The 20,411-nt window shown below is 43.2% G+C and overlaps 1 protein-coding gene across 3 annotated transcripts in view; it reads left to right on the forward strand.

Annotated features, from left to right (window-relative positions):
- LOC126335187 (esterase E4-like) overlaps positions 1-20,411 on the forward strand; it is a 126,705-nt gene that overhangs the window by 68,694 nt on the left and 37,600 nt on the right. Inside the window, exons 2-3 of one of the 3 annotated variants that reach the window (XM_049998186.1) lie at positions 9,284-9,352; positions 9,420-9,725. In XM_049998186.1, coding sequence (XP_049854143.1) covers positions 9,501-9,725 — 225 coding nt within the window. In that variant the 5' untranslated portion in view covers positions 9,284-9,352; positions 9,420-9,500. Of the gene's footprint in view, positions 1-9,283; positions 9,726-20,411 lie in introns of those variants that run through there. The other 2 variants (XM_049998184.1, XM_049998185.1) reach the window with 2 other exon arrangements.

Here is a 20,411-nt window from a genome sequence, read left to right on the forward strand (position 1 = left end):
GAAACCAAATGCTAATTTTCGTAGGTCTAGCTTCAAAATTGCCTTAATAGCGACAGTGTTCAAAATAACCCTTCATCCCCAATTTCATCCCATTAGGGATAGAATTTCGAAAGATCCCTTCTTAAATAATGCCTACACAACTTTTCCGAATTTCAAGTTTTTATCCTCAGCGGTTTGAGGTGGATAGTGATGAGTCATTCAGCCAGGGCATTGTCTTGCCTTATACACATACTAGCGGATCCGACAGACGTAGTCCTGCATGATATTTCAAGCGATTAGGATATTAAACAAAGTATGAAATGAAAGACAAATAATATAATAATTTCATTATTATTTTTTTGAAATAACATCAATTTATCTAAAAACAATTCGTTATAATCAATAATGCTTGTTTAATTTTATATTAATGCGAGTTGAAGAACAATATTTTTAGTCAGTTCCTGAGGCGTATAAATGAATAAACTTGACGGTTTTCCAACGCCAGAACACGCCACATATAATTGGCCATGTGAAAAGACCGGATTTTCTAGATCCAACCCACAAATCGACGTTGTTTGACCTTGTGATTTATTAATAGTCATGGCAAATGCCAAGCGAATTGGAGATTGCAGACGTCTGAATGGAATTGGCGAGTCAAGGGATCATTGGGATTCGTGGCAGGAGACCAACTTCGTCTTCAAATTTGCCGTTCAAAAATTGTAGCTTCGAGGACATTGCCCATAATTTCTTTTATGACTAATCTTGTACCGTTCCATAGCTTAGGGGCATTTAAATTTCGAAGAAAAATGTTAGGTGAGCCAATTTTAATCGCAAGTTATGTGGTGGCATTCGCGGTAAATCCAGCGAATTCAAAAATTCAACAGAATAGTTGACTGCTTCGTCAGGATCGGCAACAGTGTCGATCGATTTGAACAATACCTCATAGCCGGGCAATGGCTGTTGTATTTTGAAGTTAATAGCGTAAACAGTGATATTTTTTGCGGCTAAAGTAGCTCGTTCACGAAGCTACGCATGATTAATATAATTAGCTTGTAAATCTGGAAATATGCTTTCAATAAAAGCATCTTTCGTATTTACCATGCTGCAGAAATTGTCTGGGAATTTGATGCATTTTATGTATCCATGCAGTGGTATTGTTCCATTTCGAATGTTGAGCAATTTCTCGGAGAATGATAGTGCCAATGGATCATTTTGCAGCTGAACACGTATATTTGTGTTAAGACGTAATGTACTGTCATTTGGCCATAGATAAGATTGTTTTATACATGTGTTAATTTCATCCGCATACGTAGTGCGTGGAATGCCCGGCAATGTCTGTCTAAAATCACCGGACAGCAGCAGTAAGGCACCACCGAAAAGCCTGGTGTTACTACTTAGATCTTTCATCATTCTATCGAGAGCTTCAAGTGAATGCTTGTGGGCCATGGTGCATTCATCCCAGATAATAATTTTGCATTTTTGCAAAACTTTAGCCATACCGGAATGCTTTTTTTATGTAGCACACTGTATCTGGATTTGTGTGAATGTTCAACGGCAACTTGAGTGCTGAATGTGCAGTTCGTCCGCCATCAAGCAAAGTGGCTGCAATACTTGATGAAGCAATTTATAACGCACTTTTGTGATCGAATGCGCCCAAGTACTAATGAGATAAGAAACGTTTTTCCAGTGCCACCTGGCGCGTCAAAAAATAAAAAATAAAGAAAAAGAATCCAGCTTGTTCTGCTGCAACTGACAAATTAATTTGATCGTATACATTCTACATCTACATCTACATCCGTACTCCGCAAGCCACCTGACGGTGTGTGGCGGAGGGTACCCTGAGTACCTCTATCGGTTCTCCCTTCTATTCCAGTCTCGTATTGTTCGTGGAAAGAAGGATTGGCGGTATGCTTCTGTGTGGACTCTAATCTCTCTGATTTTATCATCATGGTCTCTTCCCGAGAGATACGTAGGAGGGAGCAACATACTGCTTGGCTCTTCGGTGAAGGTATGTTCTCGAAACTTTAACAAAAGCCCGTACCGAGCTACTGAGCTACTGAGTCTTCCACTGGAGTTTATCTATCATCTCCGTAACGCTTTCGCGATTACTAAATGATCGTGTAACGAAGCACGCTGCTCTCCGTTGGATCTTCTCTATCTCTTCTATCAATCCTATCTGGTACGGATCCCACACTGTTGAGCAGTATTCAAGCAGTGGGCGAACAAGCGTACCTACTTCCTTTGTTGTCGGATTGCATTTCCTTAGGATTCTTCCAATGAATCTCAGTCTGGCATCTGCTTTACCGACAATCAACTTTATGTGATCATTCCATTTTAAATCACTCCTAATGCGTACTCCCAGATAATTTATGGAATTAACTGCCTCCAGTTGCTGACCTGCTATTTTGTAGCTAAATGATAAAGGATCTATCTTTCTATGTATTCGCAGCACATTACACTTGTCTACATTGAGATTCAATTGCCATTCCCTACACCATGCGTCAATTCGCTGCATTTCAGTACAATTTTCTATTGTTGCAACCTCTCGATACACCACAGCATCATCTGCAAAAGGCCTCAGTGAACTTGCGATGTCATCCACCAGGTCATGTATGTATATTGTGAATAGCAACGGTCCTATGACACTCCCCTGCAGCACACCTGAAATCACTCTTACTTCGGAAGACTTCTCTCCATTGAGAATGACATGCTGCGTTCTGTTATCTGGGAATTCCTCAATCCAATCACACAATTGGTCTGTTAGTCCGTATGCTCTTACTTTTTTCATTAAACGACTGTGTGGAACTGTGTCAAACGCCTTGCGGAAGTCAAGAAAACGGCATCTACCGGTGAAACCGTGTCTATGGCCCTTTGAGTCTCGTGGACGAATAGCGCGAGCTGGGTTTCACACGACCGTCTTTTTCGAAACCCATGCTGATTCCTACAGAGTAGATTTCTAGTCTCCAGAAAAGTCATTACACTCGAACATAATACATGTTCCAAAATTCTACAACTGATCGACTTTAGAGATATAGGTCTATAGTTCTGCACATCTGTTCGACGTCCCTTCTTGAAAACGGGGATGACCTGTGCCCTTTTCCAATCCTTTGGAACGCTTCGCTCTTCTAGAGACCTACGGTACACCGCTGCAAGAAGGGGGGCAAGTTCCTTCGCTTTCTCAGTGTAAAATCGAACTGGTATACCATCAGGTCCAGCGGCCTTTCCTCTTTTGAGCGATTTTAATTACTTCTCTATCCCTCTGTCGTCTATTTCGATATCTACCATTTTGTCATCTGTGGGACAATCTAGAGAAGGAACTACAGTGCAGTCTTCCTCTGTGAAACAGCTTTGGAAGAAGACATTTAGTATTTCGGCCTTTAGTCTGTCATCCTCTGTTTCAGTACCAATTTGGACACAGAGTGTCTGAACATTTTGTTTTGATCCACCTACCGCTTTGACATAGGACCAAAATTTCTTAGGATTTTCTGCCAAGGCAGTACATAGAACTTTACTTTCGAATTCATTGAACGCCTCTCGCATAGCCTTCCTCACACTACATTTCGCTTCGCGTAATTTTTGTTTGTCTGCAAGGCTTTGGCTATGTTTATGTTTGCTGTGAAGTTCCCTTTGCTTCCGCAGCATTTTTCTAACTCGGTTGTTGTACCACGGTGGCTATTTTCCATCTCTTACGATCTTGCTTGGCACATACTCATCTAACGCATATTGTACGATGGTTTTGAACGTTGTCCACTGAGCCTCAACACTATCTGTACTCGAGACAAAACTTTTGTGTTGAGCCATCAAGTACTCTGAAATCTGCTTTTTGTCACTTTTGCTAAACAGAAAAATCTTCCTAACTTTTTAAATATTTTTATTTACGGCTGAAATCATCGATGCAGTGACCACTTTATGATCGCTGATTCCCTGTTCTGCATTAACTGATTCAAATAGTTCGGGTCTGTTTGTCACCAGAAGGTCTAATATGTTATCGCCACGAGACGGTTCTCTGTTTAACTCCTCAAGGTAGTTTTCAGATAAATCACTTAAAAAAATTTCACTGGATTCTTTTTCCCTGCCACCCGTTATGAACATTTGAGTATCCCAGTCTATATCCGGCAAATTAAAATCTCCACCCAGTACTATAACATGGTGGTGAAATCTACTCGAAATATTTTCCAAATTATTCTTCGTCTATAATATGGCGAATAATTGGCGAATTTGATGAGGAGGGGAACTCAGTGCTGCATCTGCAAGTGTAATATCCCAATGGTTGTCAGCTTCCAGCAAATGTAATTCGCAACACGCATCACGATATGTGTCGTACAAAATGCAGTTGACTGTACGCAAGTATTGGAAGAACGTCGGTCCAGGAACATTAACCAACAATAAACGCAAGAAGAAACATTCGCGTTGCTTTGGATGGACTGTGTATAATCAGCCTAATGTGTTTCCCATAAATATGCCGTTAAATCCTTCACCGAACACCTCGCTTTCGTGGTTCCCACTTTTTTTGAGTCTTTTCCATGTGAAATATCGTGGCACATCAGTATACATTTATGTCTTTGCGAATTGACAGGGTATACCTGGTCGTTTGCATAGTTCGAAAAACTCAGTTAACGTGGTTTTTGGGGCAATTGATGCACGTTGTAGAGCGGTCTCTTCCGTGAAATAAACACACTGTCCATTTTCAAGGTGCACGGCCAAATGTATAACAGCAGGGTCTCTATCGTGTATCGGAAAACCCAAAACACGCCGAACTGCTTCATTGCTGCTGATGTATCGGCCCATTTGATACAATGTTATTTCATCGTTTTCGTTAACATTATGAACAGCAAATACAGCCATATCACTGCCCTTATGGACATATTTGCATATATATGTTTTATGGACTTCACCGAACTGTAGAGCTCAATGTTTATGTGTGCTTTGTAGATTTTACACAGCAATGGTGAATACGGAACCACCCAGTGATTGTCAATGTCAACTGTTGTACCGTTTGACATGCGTAATTGATGTGATTGACCACCATGGTCAGTGTCTCTACGACGATACAATGGTTAACCATCGATATTAGTGATTGTATCATTTATACAATTTTTTGGAAAACGTTTCGTACATTTTCCATTGTCCATGCACGGCGCCGTCATGTTTATAGCACCGCATGGACCACGGGTCATACAGTCCTTGATCGATATTCCGATCCGGAATTTCTTCAGACTGTATTTTGTCGACCAACCAAATCAAAATATGCGCGTGTGGCAAACCTCGTTTTTGCCATTCAGCAGAATACAGCGAGCAACGTGTATTGCCAAATACAGAGGAATGTGTATAATCAAGTTCAATAACGATCTTAACTTTTGCCTGAAGACATTTGCAGCGACATCGTCCCGATCTATTGCAGTCTGACCTGGCAATAACGAAATTTTAATTTCATCCCATTTTGGATTACACGTAAATGTAACGAACAAATCGGGTCATCCGTACGCGCCCACAAAGGTCATGGCGTCTTGAATATATTCTTGCATATGACGTGGGCTACCAATATATGATGATGAAAGGATATATGAAGTACCAATGTCGTTGATATTAGTTATTCCATCTACGCTACCAACAATAGCATCACGCAAATGAATGTATTCCTCAGCTCGAAGTTTCGCTTGATTATACCTGATGTATCGTAATCGCTCACTTTCTTGCTGGTTTCTGCACCTGCAAAGTAAAAATATAATTAAGACAAAAAGAAATTAATCGTGCATAAAAATAAAGTAGTAGGTAATGACATGTTTAGATTGTAACTGCTGTTGGATTTCTTTGTTTGATATTTAAATGATATCCATCTTCTCCTTCCCAAAATATCAATGGATATTGCAAAGCGTCGTAGTAGCGATGACTGACTGCAATCGTGTGCACTGTGTTATCTCTGCGTTGGATCCGTAATCTCGACGTTCAAATTTGTCGCCAACCATAACAATTGCAACTTCATTAATGGTCGGTACATTATATCGGCCCACGTGCTGCCCAGATGGTACTTTGTCTGCTTTAATGACGGTCGTATAGTTGTTGTTTTGCAGTCTGTTGGAAACGGTATTGAACAACTGGACCAACTGGTTGTGATTCGTTAAAAACGGTTCTAAAATACCCACAATTTCTCGCTCCTCCATCTGCTCGATATGGTTTTACTGGCGGTGTGCGTTTATCTGCTGCTCCTCATCACCCATGAAGTAGATTTGCAGAAATTTTGAATCGGCATCGGCATTAAAGAACCAATTTGACGATACACTTGGCACTGAATCCTAAACGTTGATTGAAAATTGCGACCATCCTCATTCTGAACGATTTTTGTTGCTCCAAATGATGCCATTTGAAAGCACGAATTGAACTTGAGAATTTTACGCAAAAACAATTTAGATTGAGATGTAGCTCCAGCCAATAGTGCTTTGAATGGTTCTGGCGGCGAATTCAATGGTGGCAATACAACTTTGCCAGACGCGTTGCAGAAACCGGCCCATTCACCTTTGCATTTGAGTGCATAACAGTGTTGGCATTGTTTGTTCATAGCACCGATTACAATTTGTGAATGCAACGAATAGTCGATGTCCGACTCATATTCAAACGCAAGGCGAAGAAGTGATGCACGTGTCAATGTGCGATACACTTGCAAACGTTGTTGTTCACGTGTTCTGAATGTGTCTGTGACTTGTTGACGGGCCAGTCTTTGTCTCAATGTACACTCCTGGAAATTGAAAGAAGAACACCGTGAAGTCATTGTCCCAGGAAGGGGAAACTTTATTGACACATTCCTGGGTTCAGATACATCACATGATCACACTGACAGAACCACAGGCACATAGACACAGGCAACAGAGCATGCACAATGTCGGCACTAGTACAGTGTATATCCACCTTCCACAGCAATGCAGGCTGCTATTCTCCCATGGAGACGATCGTAGAGATGCTGGATGTTGTCCTGTGGAACGGCTTGCCATGCCATTTCCACCTGGCGCCTCAGTTGGACCAGCGTTCGTGCTGGACGTGCAGACCGCGTGAGACGACGCTTCATCCAGTCCCAAACATGCTCAATGGGGGACAGATCCGGAGATCTTGCTGACCAGGGTAGTTGACTTACACCTTCTAGACCACGTTGGGTGGCACGGGATACATACGGACGTGCATTGTGCTGTTGGAACAGCAAGTTCCCTTGTCGGTCTAGGAATGGTAGAACGATGGGTTCGATGACGGTTTGGATGTACCGTGCACTATTCAGTGTCCCCTCGACGATCACCAGAGGTGTACGGCCAGTGTAGGAGATCGCTCCCCACACCATGATGCCGGGTGTTGGCCCTGTGTGCCTCGGTCGTATGGTGTCCTGATTGTGGCGCTCACCTGCACGGCACCAAACACGCATACGACCATCATTGGCACCAAGGCAGAAGCGACTCTCATCGCTGAAGACGACACGTCTCCATTCGTGCCTCCATTCACGCCTGTCGCGACACCACTGGAGGCGGGCTGCACGATGTTGTGGCGTGAGCGGAAGACGGCCTAACGGTCTGCGGGACCGTAGCCCAGCTTCATGGAGACGGTTGCGAATGGTCCTCGCCGATACCCCAGGAGCAACAGTGTCCCTAATTTGCTGGGAAGTGGCGGTGCGGTCCCCTACGGCACTGCGTAGGATCCTACGGTCTTGGCGTGCATCCGTGCGTCGCTGCGGTCCGGTCCCAGGTCGACGGGCACGTGCACAATCCGCCGACCACTGGCGACAACATCGATGTACTGTGGAGACCTCACGCCCCACGTATTGAGCAATTCGGCGGTACGTCCACCCGGCCTCCCGCATGCCCACTATACGCCCTCGCTCCAAGTCCGTCAACTGCACATACGGTTCATGTCCACGCTGTCGCGGCATGCTACCAGTGTTAAAGACTGCGATGGAGCTCCGTATGCCACGGCAAACTGGCTGACACTGACGGCGGCGGTCCAGAAATGCTGCGCAGCTAGCGCCATTCGACGGTCAACACCGCGGTTCCTGGTGTGTCCGCTGTGCCGTGCGTGTGATCATTGCTTGTACAGCCCTCTCGCAGTGTCCGGAGCAAGTATGGTGGGTCTGACACACCGGTGTCAAAGTGTTCTTTTTTCCATTTCCAGGAGTGTATTAGCTCGAAGGCGTTCGTTGCGTTGCTCTTGACTTTCATTAAGCACGTGTGACTGCAGCCTGGTTTCTTAAATTTTCATTGTCTGTCAATTGATCTTCTGCCGGTCTATTTACCCGATGGTTCTGGACTAATTTTCAATTCCGAGTCCTTCGACCAATATTTCCTCCTCATCCACGAAGACATTGCATTGTTTTATGTACGTAACTTATATGTGGATATAATACACTTAATATTCACTGAAATGCGACACCTGAAATATCAAAAGACACCGTACAAAAAAATTAAAATGTCGAAAAATAAACGAAATCCTGTGCACGTAACTTATATCTCAATATTGCACACAAAAATGCAACGCCACCTACCATGCTGTTTTAAGAATGTAAATTTTCCAGTCCCCCACTTGAATGGAAACACAAAAATTCATTCAAGTCGATCCAGACGTTAAGGTGCAGTATAGATAAATAACCTAGATACCGACTGCAGCGCCATCTGCCGGGCTGATTTGTGAATCTAAACCCTCTAGGGCGCCACCCAAACGCATACAAAAAATTCATTAAAATCGGTCCAGCCGTTTAGGAGGAGTTCAGTGACACACACACGTACGGTAGAATTGTATATATTAAAAGATGTATATCGTAATCGTGCACAGAAACTATCTCGCTGAATTATAGTTTATGTTTTTTAATAGAAGATCGATGTTCTGTATGTATCATTAACTGAAATAACTGTAACTGGTAACACGGGCTTCGCCTAAAAGTAGTAAAAAAATTTAAAAAAATCATACAGCATTGTCAGTAGGCGAAGATTATTTACACTGCGGGATAAAGCTTATCCAGCATTTGTAGCATGACTGTGGATACTCAGTATGCAACTAAACTAAAGAATACGCTTATAAAATACCAAAAAATAGTAAATAATGTGACGCGTTAGAGTAGAGGATTCTGACTTCTACATCTACTCTGCGTTTGAGCAAGCACACTTGTTTGCGAATGTTGTGGGGGGCGCACGCGCGCAAGAGGGAGGGAGGGGGAGGGGGAGGGAGGGAGGGAGGGAGAGAGAGAGAGAGAGAGAGAGAGAGAGAGAGAGAATCTAATAGATAGGCCAACACTGATTGCAGAGACCAATCAGTAGCCGTATTTGGTGTTTTTCAGATAACCTCTTGAGTAGCCAGTGTCGCAGAGGTGTTCCTGTGTATGACGGTACCGGAAAGCTACGGGCTGGTAAGGGGAGTACCATTCTGTGTGTGTGTGTGGAGCAGGTTTGGCCAAGTGCACATTACCTTCCCAGAAGCAGCCAGTTGGCGTGCGTGCTGCGGCTGCTGCTATATAAGCGGCTCCTTCCTGCTCGTGGCGTCAGTTCTCTCCAGACATGAGCAGAGGAGTGCTGGCGGTTCTGTTTTGCGCCGTGGCGCTCGCCGCAGCCGGCAGGGGCAGGACAAAGGGGGCGTCGACGTTAGCGTCGGAATTTCCCGAGGTGCAGACGCCGCTGGGGCGCCTTAGGGGAAGCGTGCTGCAGTCCCTGGACGGGCGAACGATACACTCCTTCCGAGGAGTGCGTTACGCGCAGCCTCCGACTGGGGATCTACGCTTCAAGGTACGCCAGTAGCTGAGCTCAGGTGGTGATGGTATCAACGCGAATAAAAAATAATCGATTTAGTTGGTTGCTGCACAATAATCGATACATTTGACTGCTGGGAAATAATCGACTCATTCGGTTTGCGTTTCACGTATCGATGTTAAATTATTTAGTCATTCTTTCGAGTAAAACTAGTGTATGAGAGGAATGAATGAAAACAGCGGATTCAGTTGTTTGTAGTTTGAACTTGGCATATTCAGTTCTAAGCAGAAACAATTGATTGTTTTACAAGGGGACTTCGCGGAAATCGCTTTTTTGTAATTTTTTATATGTATATAATTGTAGGTGAAATTCAAAGCTCAGATATTAATCACTCAAGCAGTTCGATGCGACTGTCAAAAATTCTCGATAAAATCGACATCGATTTTCTCCGACTTCTATTCACTAAAGGTAGGCCAATTTTTGGTGGGCGTCATGGTTCTATTAGTAGCACAGGAGACTAGTAATCGCTGGCTTAAATGTTGCTATGGTCATTATTCTTGCTCTTTTTCTTTCCATTGGAATAAATACGGCATTTAAATAAAAAATATCAAATATACAATAATTAACACATACCATTTTTATGAAAAATGCATGCGTCCTTATTTCTAATTACACATAGCTCACGAAATTCCAATTTTCATTGTAAATATGAATTCTTAATTACCAATCTTTTTATAAAAGATTGTTAATAAAATAATGTATATAGGTAGTGTCTGTAATGGATACTATTTTGAGCCAGCAGGTGCTAAGAATTAAGACACAAAGAAATTACAGACACTGGTTGCGAGTGGGCATTGATTTAAATCAATGGGGAGGGTTGCTGGGGATTCGAACCAAGACCAAGGTCTTCTGCTTACTAGGCAGATGCACAACCACTGTATCATCGGACACAGTGGTAAGGGGAAATGCACTCACTGCCGTAGCACACCACCCACACGCCCCAGACACAAATTCTTAACAGATTCACACACTACGAATGTAGTGCCCCGTCCCTTCAGTACTTGTGGCATTTCATCAATTCCCATTACAGTTTGAGCCTGGTGCACATCCGCAATAAAGAGATCATTGTACGACCAAAATCATCACAGCAAACTTGAACAACTTTGCACAGTTACTATTTTTAAAATAGTTTTACGTTTTAATCTTCTTCACACTCAAAATATTTTTGTATAACTGACAATTAGTTTTGTTAGGAGCACCAGTGCAAACTTTCCACAGAAGGAGCAAGTGTGAAGGATATTTAGGCCTACTTTGATGCTACGTGTGTTTCGTAAAAAATGACACAAAGTCCTTGAAACCTTTGAAGGTAGTAAGCATAGGGTACTCGAGGATGGACATAATTTGTGGATGCTGCAGTGAGATGCTCCTCATTTAGCTCGACAAAATTTACTCTGATTGGTGGGCTGTTAGGCGCAGCTGGCATAAGCATGGAGTGTGAACTGGCTGCAGAGCAGTCAGGCAGAGGGCTAAAAACTTCGGGGGCTGAGGGATACCAGCAGAGGAACATAACTCGCAGAAACGAGGTAGTGCCATGATGGCAGTACACTGTTTTCACCAGTGCTTACACCTGTGGCAGGGAGGCTGGCATTGCAGGGTACTGTGGTGGCTGTTGGAGGCATTTGAAAACAACCCGGCTTTTGTTTGCTCTTCAGTGAAAGTGTTGTTAGCAGGCAGTAACTGTGGCAACCTGTGCTACACAACTGGCTAACATCTCGGTGATGACATGGCATTCAATGGCAGGAGTGCACTGGGGTTGGGGAAGTGGGCCTTGGAATGGTTGCTGTGACAACAGAGTACTGGACCCAGGGAACATTGGCTGAAGGCATGCAGCTCAGATGACAAGGTCAAACCCTACAATATTCCCAGACCAACTTCTCTACCCAGCGGTTCCTACCCCTGTAACCGACCCCGCTGCAAAACCTGCCCCATGCATCCCCACACAACCACCTACTCCAGCCCCGCTACTGGTAAAACATACACAATTCAAGGCAGTGCCACATGTGAAACTACACATGTCATTTATCAGCTGACATGCCTACATTGCACAGTCTTTTACATTGGTATGATGACATCTAAAGTGGCTGAGCACATGAGCGGGCACAGACGAACTGTCCGCCTAGGAGATGTCCAATACCCAGTTGCAAAGCGTGCCCTCCAGCATAATTCTAGGGACCTAGGAACCTGCTACACTGTACATGCCATTTGGATTCTCCCACCCAACACCAGTCCCTCAGAACTGCGGAGATAGGAACTTGCACTCCAACACATCCTTTCATCTCGCATCCCCCTGGACTGAACCTATGTTAACCAACCTCACTCCCATTTACTCTTCAGTCTTCTCCTCTTTCCCTTTCCTCTTAGCCATTCATGCATCTTTTCATCCTACTAGTTGTGTTTATCATTGTGCTATAAACCTCTACTTCTGTATGCATCCTCTTTGGTTTGAAGCTGGCACAGTACTTACAGTTGACTATCATTGGCTTCCCTCTGACACCCATGCCTCCATCTTTGCTACCCTCCCTGTTTACCTATCCCCTGTTGCTTCATAACCTGTGTTGTGAGTAACTGACTCCACTTCCCCTTTTTCCCCCTCTCTCCTCCCTGACGAAGGAACAAAGTTCCGAAAGCTAGGATACATAAAAGTTTCTGTTCTGTTTTGTGTATCTATTGGCTGTACTGAGCTGAGGCCCCTTTATCTCTTTGTTAGAATTTGATAAATGTACTATATTCTATTTGACATTGACTCATCTTCCAACTCCATTAGCCTGTATTCGAATCCTTAAGTTCTAAAATTATTATTTATTATCACATGATGACTGGAGAAAATGCTAAACAACTAATTACAACAAATATATATGGTAGAGCACTTGCTGACAAAAGTCAAAGGTCTCGAGTTTGAGTCTCAGTCTGGCACAAAGTTTTAATCTGCCAGAATGTTTCAACAGGTATGTACATTTCTGCACAGATGCATGCAATCAAAAGTTTGTAATGGGTTCATAGCTCAAAGTATGTAATGGGTGCATAGCCCTAATCCCAGCTTTAAAATTCAATCAGAAGCTTCTGGAAATAAACTGTGAAAGTCTCACACTGTCCCTCTGAATGCTCTGATGGAACATTCAAATGTTATGTGATGTATTGTTTGGTGCTCTTCACTGCTGTCACATTTCAATCACCATTGGTGCAGCAATGTGTCATATATATTGTGGGCAGTTCTGATCCTATTCATTATGCACCAGTTTCATTGGGGTAGATGAAAAACTGCTGATTGCTCCCTGGGAGTTTCAATATGTTGGTGATGCTTCAAGGAAGTTTCCTTCTGCCACTGATTATTCCAGGCACCTTGCAAGTTGAAATGTCTGTCCTACAAGCTGATTGCTGTGCATCACAATGGTTTTATAGACTTCAGTCGTTGGGTTTCTGACAATGAAAGTTCTGAATGAACTGGTAATTCTGGGTTGTTTTTTATTCTTATCCACATATTCAGCAAAGATGGTTGTCTTCTTATGAATGGGTGAATGGTTGTGGAATATTACCACGAATTGGTCACCAGTGTGTGTTTGTGGGACAAGTACACCCTGTGATGTGGTGCATTGCTTGTGTCTTACTATTTTCTGGGAGCACTGTTTAGCCAGATGAAACATCAGTATTCTGCAACTTAGTATGAAAGATCTAAGGCTGATGATCTGAGGACTGTTTCACTATTGACTTCTGGAGCGTATTATTCTGAGTTTTGATTTCATAGTTGTGAGATGAATTTTGTATGTCAAAGACGTGTAGCATCATATCTAGATATTTTGGAGTGTTGAAATATTGTAGAGTCTTGCAAGGTACTCATGCTGTGGTGTAAGGCAATCTGTTTGGGTGGATATGAACAATACACATCTTATGCTGCAGCCACTATGCAGACACTTTTATTGTGAAAAAAAGTGTCTAGTCTGTGATTGCAGTGTATGAAATGTGTTCTTCATTTCCATTGGAGAGTCTGTTAAGAGAGAGTTATTTTAAAAGTATTCTCCCAACATCTGTGGGTCTGTTGTTAGTGTTCTATCAGCCTCCATAAAGCTTTGATCCTGAGTCAACAAAGCAATATCACTAATGTAAATAAATTTCCTGGACTTCATTCATGGAAGACTGTATGTAAACAAATAAAAAGGAATTGGGCTAAAGCACCTTGTAAGATACCATCATTTATTTTGTAAACTGTACTTTTAGAATTCTCTGAGGAACCTGAAACTGAGGAAATTGTGCCAGTTACAGTGGTAAGTTTCCGACATAGAATGACACTGAATTTGTTAGGAGTCTGTCATGTAGGATGGTATTATAGGCTGCAGTTAGATCTAAGAAGACCATCATGTTTCTCTTCTGCTTCTCAAAGCTGTTTTTGATATGAGCTGCTATTGTTAGCACCTGTAGGTCACATCCTCTTCCTGGCCTGAGCCCAACTAGCTCTATAGGGACATGTTTGTTGATGTCTGACCAGATTATTTCATGGGTGAGTCTCGCAGGAGTGTGAACATGACACTAAGGAGAGCAGTGGGGCATTAGTCTTCAACTTTTGAGGAATCTTTGGTAAGTCTGTCTAAAATGATTCCTCTGTAGTCTCTGAGTGACCAAAGATACCCAAAGAGGTCCTTCTGAGGACCCTCAAGTTCTGCAGTTTATTGTTCCCAAAGCAATTGTTTCATTTTGCCCAACTTCATGTTGCAATACTTACAATATTGTTTCACCAGAGGCAGTATATTAATCTACCCAGAGCTAGCAAGTGGCAGTATCAGATGAAATTTGCCAGTGAGCAAGTGAGGAATATAGGAGGAGAAGGAGGAGGAGGAGCAGTGGCTTTTTTTCTGAAGCGGCTGTTTTCCTCCTGAAACGCACATTTAAAGTAATCTGGAAATAATTACCATATTATCAGTTTGAGTAGATTAGCACTAGTCATAAATTTATCATTAGTATATTTTACAGAAGTCGACAGTGGTGCCTGTTAACATATAACTTGATTCATTTGGCAACTCTAATGACTCTCTCTCATGATGGGATTTATGGAACATGATGTCTGAAGGAATGAATGCTGCAGGCCTTCAGGTAACCCAGTACATGGTACACTAGCCTGCCAGGCCTTGAAGGGTTTTAGGAGAACATTTGAAACTTTGCAGAGTTATAGAATTATTCCCACACCAGTCTCAAGTGTTTGTAAGCCTAAGCGCCTTGAATCTAGTGAACAGTACATGTGAAAACCGTGTGACAGCAGGCCTCCAAGTCTTGAGCTGATGTTGCCATTTGGTGGTCGGCCAGTCTCTGCATGACTTGTAAATAATTCAGTACCATAGGGTTGCATAAATTGATCTAACACACTGTCTGCAATGCCAGTTGGTAATATTTTAGTATTCCATGTTCCAATTCACCCAGGCACAGTTCTTTCATATTTAATTTCAGATATGGAGTTTCTTTAATTAATACAGTATAAAAGTTTTGCCTGCTCAGGATTCTTTGCTTTCATCAATCTGAAAGAAATTGAGAATACATAAATGTATTGTTGTTTTATTTTCCTCTCATTATCATGGAGCTTTCTGTGTACTAAATAATAGCATGATCGATTTCATAATCTGGCATAATGCATGGGATAATAATAACACGCTATCCATTTGCTACATCAAAAACTGTATGAGAAAATACTCTCTTAATATTTTTCATTTAATAATAGTTGAACATAATTCCTAAATAAACTTTTCAAGGTCAGCCTGTTTAGACGACTAAAAGGACAGCTTTAGTAACCAGGTCCTAACAGAATTATGCCTTTTAAATCCTCATAAAGTTTCATACATTTTAAACAACTAGTTACAACAGTTTGTAGTATCTGACATAACCTTGAGGACATCATCATCATCATCGTTTAAGACTGATTATGCGTGTCAGCATTCAGTCTGGAGCATAGTCCCCCTTATAAAATTCCTCCATGATCCCCTATTCAGTGCTAACATGGGTGCCTCTTCTGATGTTAAGCCTATTACTTCAAAATCATTCTTAACTGAATCCAGATTCCTTCTCCTTGGTCTGCCCCGACTCCTCCTACCCTCTACAGCGGAACCCATGAGTCTCTTGGGTAACCTTGCTTCTCCCATGTGTGTAACATGACCCCACCATCTAAGCCTGTTCGCCCTGACTGGTACATCTATAGAGTTCATTCCCAGTTTTTCTTTGATTTCCTCATTGTGGACACTCTCCTGCCATTGTTCCCATCTACTAGTACCCGCAATCATCCTAGCTACTATCATATCCGTAACCTCAACCTTGTTCATAAGGTAACCTGAATCCACCCAGCTTTCGCTCCCATACAACAAAGTTGGTCGAAAGATTGAACGGTGCACAGATAACTTAGTCTTGGTACTGACTTCCTTTTTGCAGAAGAGAGTAGATCGTAGCTGGGCGCTCACTGCATTAGCTTTGCTACACCTCACTTCCAGTTCTTTCACTATGTTGCCATCCTGTGAGAATATGCATCCTAAGTACTTGAAACCATCCACCTGTTCTAACTTTGTTTCTCCTATTTGGCACTCAATCCGTTTGTATCTCTTTCCCACTAACATTCTTTCGTTTTGAAGATGCTAATCTTCATACCATAGTCCTTACATTTCTGATCTAGCTCTGAAATATTATTTTGCAAATTTTCAATCGAATCTTCCATCACAACTAAGTCATCCGCGTATGCAAGACTGCTTATTTTGTGTTCACATATCTTAATCTCACCCCGCCAGTCTATTGTCTTCAACAAATCATCCATAAATAATATGAACAACAGTGGAGACAGGTTGCAGCCTTGTCTTACCCCTGAATCTACTCTGAACCATGAACTCAATTTACTGTCAACTCTGACTGCTGCCTGACTATCCATGTAAAGAAATACTAACAAAGAGATAGAGGGGCTGGCCAGTACTTACCTCAGCTCAGTACAGCCGATAGATACACAAAAAACAACTGAAAATTTATGTTCCTAGCTTTCGGAATAAATGTTCCTTCATCAGGGAGGAGAGAGGGGTAAGAAAGGGAAGAAGGGAAAGTGGATTTAGTTACTCACAACCCAGGTTATGAAGCAACAGGGAAAGGAAAACAGGGAGGGTAGCAAGGATGGAGGCATGGTTGTCAGAGGGAAGCCAAAGATATTCTATTGTAAGTACTGTGCCAGCTTCAAACCAAAGAGGATGCATACAGAAGTAAAGAGGATTTATAGTATAAAGATGTAGGATGAAAAGATGCATGAATGGCTAAAGAGGAAAGGGAAAGAGGAGAAGACTGAAGAGTAAATGGGAGTGAGGTTGTTTAACGTAGGTTCAGTCCAGGGGGATGGCGGGATGAAAGGATGTGTTGGAGTGCAAGTTCCCATCTCCGCAGTTCAGAGGGACTGGTGTTGGGTGGGAGAAGCCAAATGGCACATACAGTGTAGCAGGTTCCTAGGTCCCTAGAATTATGCTGGAGGGCATGCTCCGCTACTGGGTATTGGACGTCTCCTAGGCGGACAGTTCGTCTGTGTCCGTTCATGCGCTCAGCCAGTTTAGTTGTTGTCGTACCAATGTAAAAGGCTTTGCAGTGCAGTCATGTCAGCTGATAAATGACATGTGTAGTTTCACATGTGGCCCTGCCTTGAATTGTGTATGATTTACCAGTAGCAGGGCTGGAGTAGGTGATTGTGGGGGGATGCATGGGGCAGGTTTTGCAGCTGGGTCGGTTACAGGGGTGGGAACCACTGGGTAGAGAAGGTAGTCTGGGAATATTGTAGGATTTAACAAGGATGTTATGGAGGTTAGGGGGGCGACGAAAGGCAACTCTGGGTGGTGTGGGGAGAATTTTGTCAAGGGATGATCTCATTTCAGGGGTTGACTTGAGAAAGTCATATCCCTGGCGGAGTAATTTATTGATGTATTCGAGGCCAGTATAATAATGGGTGACAAGGGGGATGCTTCTGTGTGGTCTGAGGGTAGGAACATTGTTGTTGAATGGGGAGGAATGTATTGCTCAGGAGATCTGTTTGTGGACAAGGTCTGCAGGATAGTTGCGGGAGAGGAAAGCACTGGTCAGGTTATTGGTGTAATTGTTGAGGGATTCGTCACTGGAGCAGATACGTTTGCCACGAATACCTAGGCTGTAGGGAAGGGAGCATATGATGTGGAATGGATGGCAGCTATCAAAGTGAAGGTACTTTTGTTTGTTTGTGGGTTTGATATGGACAGAGGTGTGGATGTGAGCTTCAACAAGATGAAGGTCAACATCCAGGAAGGTGGCTTGGGTTTTGGAGAAGGACCAGGTGAAACTCAGATTCGAAAAGGAGTTGAGGTTATGGAGAAAATTAAGGAGTGTTTCTTCACCATGAGTCCAGACCACAAAGATGTCATCTATAAACCTATACCAGGCCAGGGGAAGCAGCTGTTGGGTCTTCAGGAAAGCCTCCTCCATGCGGCCCATGAAGAGGTTGGCATAGGACGGAGCCATTCTGGTTCCCATGGCCATTCCCCTGATTTGTTTGTAGATCTGGCCTTCAAAAGTGAAGTAATTATGGGTGAGGATGAATTTGGTAAGTGTGATAAGGAACGAGGTTTTTGGAAGATCTTCGGATGGGCGTTGGGAGAGGTAGTGCTCAAGGGCAGAGAGACCATGGGTGTGTGGGATGTTTGTGTAAAGGGATGTAGCATCTATGGTGACAAGAAAGGTTTCAGGTGGGAGAGGAGTGGGAATGGATTTGAGGCGGTCTAGGAAGTGGTTTGTGTCCTTGATGTAGGATGGGATTCTGTGGGTGATAGGTTGGAGGTGTTGGTCTACCAGAGCTGAGATACGTTCTGTTGGGGCTTTGAAGCCTGCTACAATGGGACGGCCAGGATGGTTCTCTTTGTGGATTTTGGGTAATAGGTAGAAGGTAGGGGTACGTGGCTCAGGTGGAGTGAGTAAGTCTATGGAAGCCATTGTGTGGCCTTGTGAGGGACCTGGGATTTTTAGGATTTTCTGCAGCTCAGTCTAGATGGAGGGAATGGGATCCTGGGTGACAGCTTTGTAGGTTGAGGTGTCTGAGAGTTGACGCAGTCCCTCTGCCACATACTCCACACGGTCAAGTACCACAGTTGTGGAGCCTTTATCCGCTGGGAGGTTGACAATAGAGCGGTCTCTTTTCAGCTCCTTAATGGCACGGGATTCAGCTGGGGTGATGTTGGGGGTTGTCGGGATGTTCTTCAAGAAGGGCTGGGAGGCAATGCTGGATGTAAGGAATTCCTGAAATGTCTGCAAGGGATGGTTTTGGGGGAGGGGAGGAGGATCCCTTTGAGAAGGTGGTCGGAACTGTTCTAGACAAGGTTCAACACTGGGTCTAGTATTTTTGGGCTGTGTTTGGGTAGTGAAGTGATATTTCCAGGTGAGGTTCCGGGTGAATGAGAGGAGATCTTTAACCAGGGCAGTGTGTTTGAATTTAGGTGTGGGGCTAAAGGTTAAGCCTTTTGATAGAACAGATGTCTGTGGAGGAGAGAGGGATCTGGATGAGAGGTTTAGAACTCAAGTTTGCAGCTGGCTTCTAGGATGATGTTCCTAGGATGATGTTCCTGAGTGTTTTCTCCTACTCAAGGTCCCCATCCCAGCACATACCCCACACAGACCAAATCTCAACTATAACCACAGTCAAGTGCCACATATCAAGAACCTCAATTCAGTTCTAAACCTCCATTTTGGATTCCCCCACCCAACACCAGTCCCTCTGAACTGCGGAGATGGGAACTTGCACTCCAACACATCCTTTCATCCTGCCATCCCCCTGGACTGAACCTACGTTAAACAACCTCACTCCCATTTACTCTTCAGTCTCCTCCTCTTTCCCTTTCCTCTTTAGCCATTCATGCATCTTTTCATCCTACATCTTTATACTATAAATCCTCTTTACTTCTGTATCCATCCTCTTTGGTTTGAAGCTGGCACAGTACTTACAATAGAATATCTTTGGCTTCCCTCTGACAACCATGCCTCCATCCTTGCTACCCTCCCTGTTTTCCTTTCCCTGTTGCTTCATAACCTGGGTTGTGAGTAACTAAATCCACTTTCCCTTCTTCCCTTTCTTTCCCCTCTCTCCTCCCTGATGAAGGAACATTTATTCCGAAAGCTAGGAACGTAAATTTTCAGTTGGTTTTTGTGTATCTATCGGCTGTACTGAGCTGAGGTAAGTACTGGCCAGCCCCTCTATCTCTTTGTTAGTATTTGTTTCACATCTTTATATGTGATTTTCCATTAATTATTTATCCATGTAAAGTCCTTTAATTGCTTGCAAAAGTTTGCCTCCTATTCCATAATCTTGTAGAACAGACAATAACTTCCTCCTAGGAACCCAGTCAAATGCCTTTTCTAGATCTATAAAGCATAGATACAATTCCCTGTTCCACTCATAACACTTCTCCATTATTTGCCGTAAGCTAAAGACCTGGTCCTGACAACCTCTAAGAGGCCTAAACCCACAATGATTTTCATCCAATTGGTCCTCAACTAATACTCCCACTTTCCTTTCAACAATACCTGAGAAGATTTTACCCACAATGCTGATTAAAGCGATACCTCTGTAGTTGTTACAATCTTTTCTGTTTCCATGTTTAAAGATTGGTGTGATTACTGCTTTCGTCCAGTCTGATGGAACCTGTCCCGACT

Source organism: Schistocerca gregaria, chromosome 2 (assembly GCF_023897955.1).
Source record: "Schistocerca gregaria isolate iqSchGreg1 chromosome 2, iqSchGreg1.2, whole genome shotgun sequence".
Classification (NCBI taxonomy): Eukaryota; Metazoa; Arthropoda; class Insecta; order Orthoptera; family Acrididae; genus Schistocerca; species Schistocerca gregaria.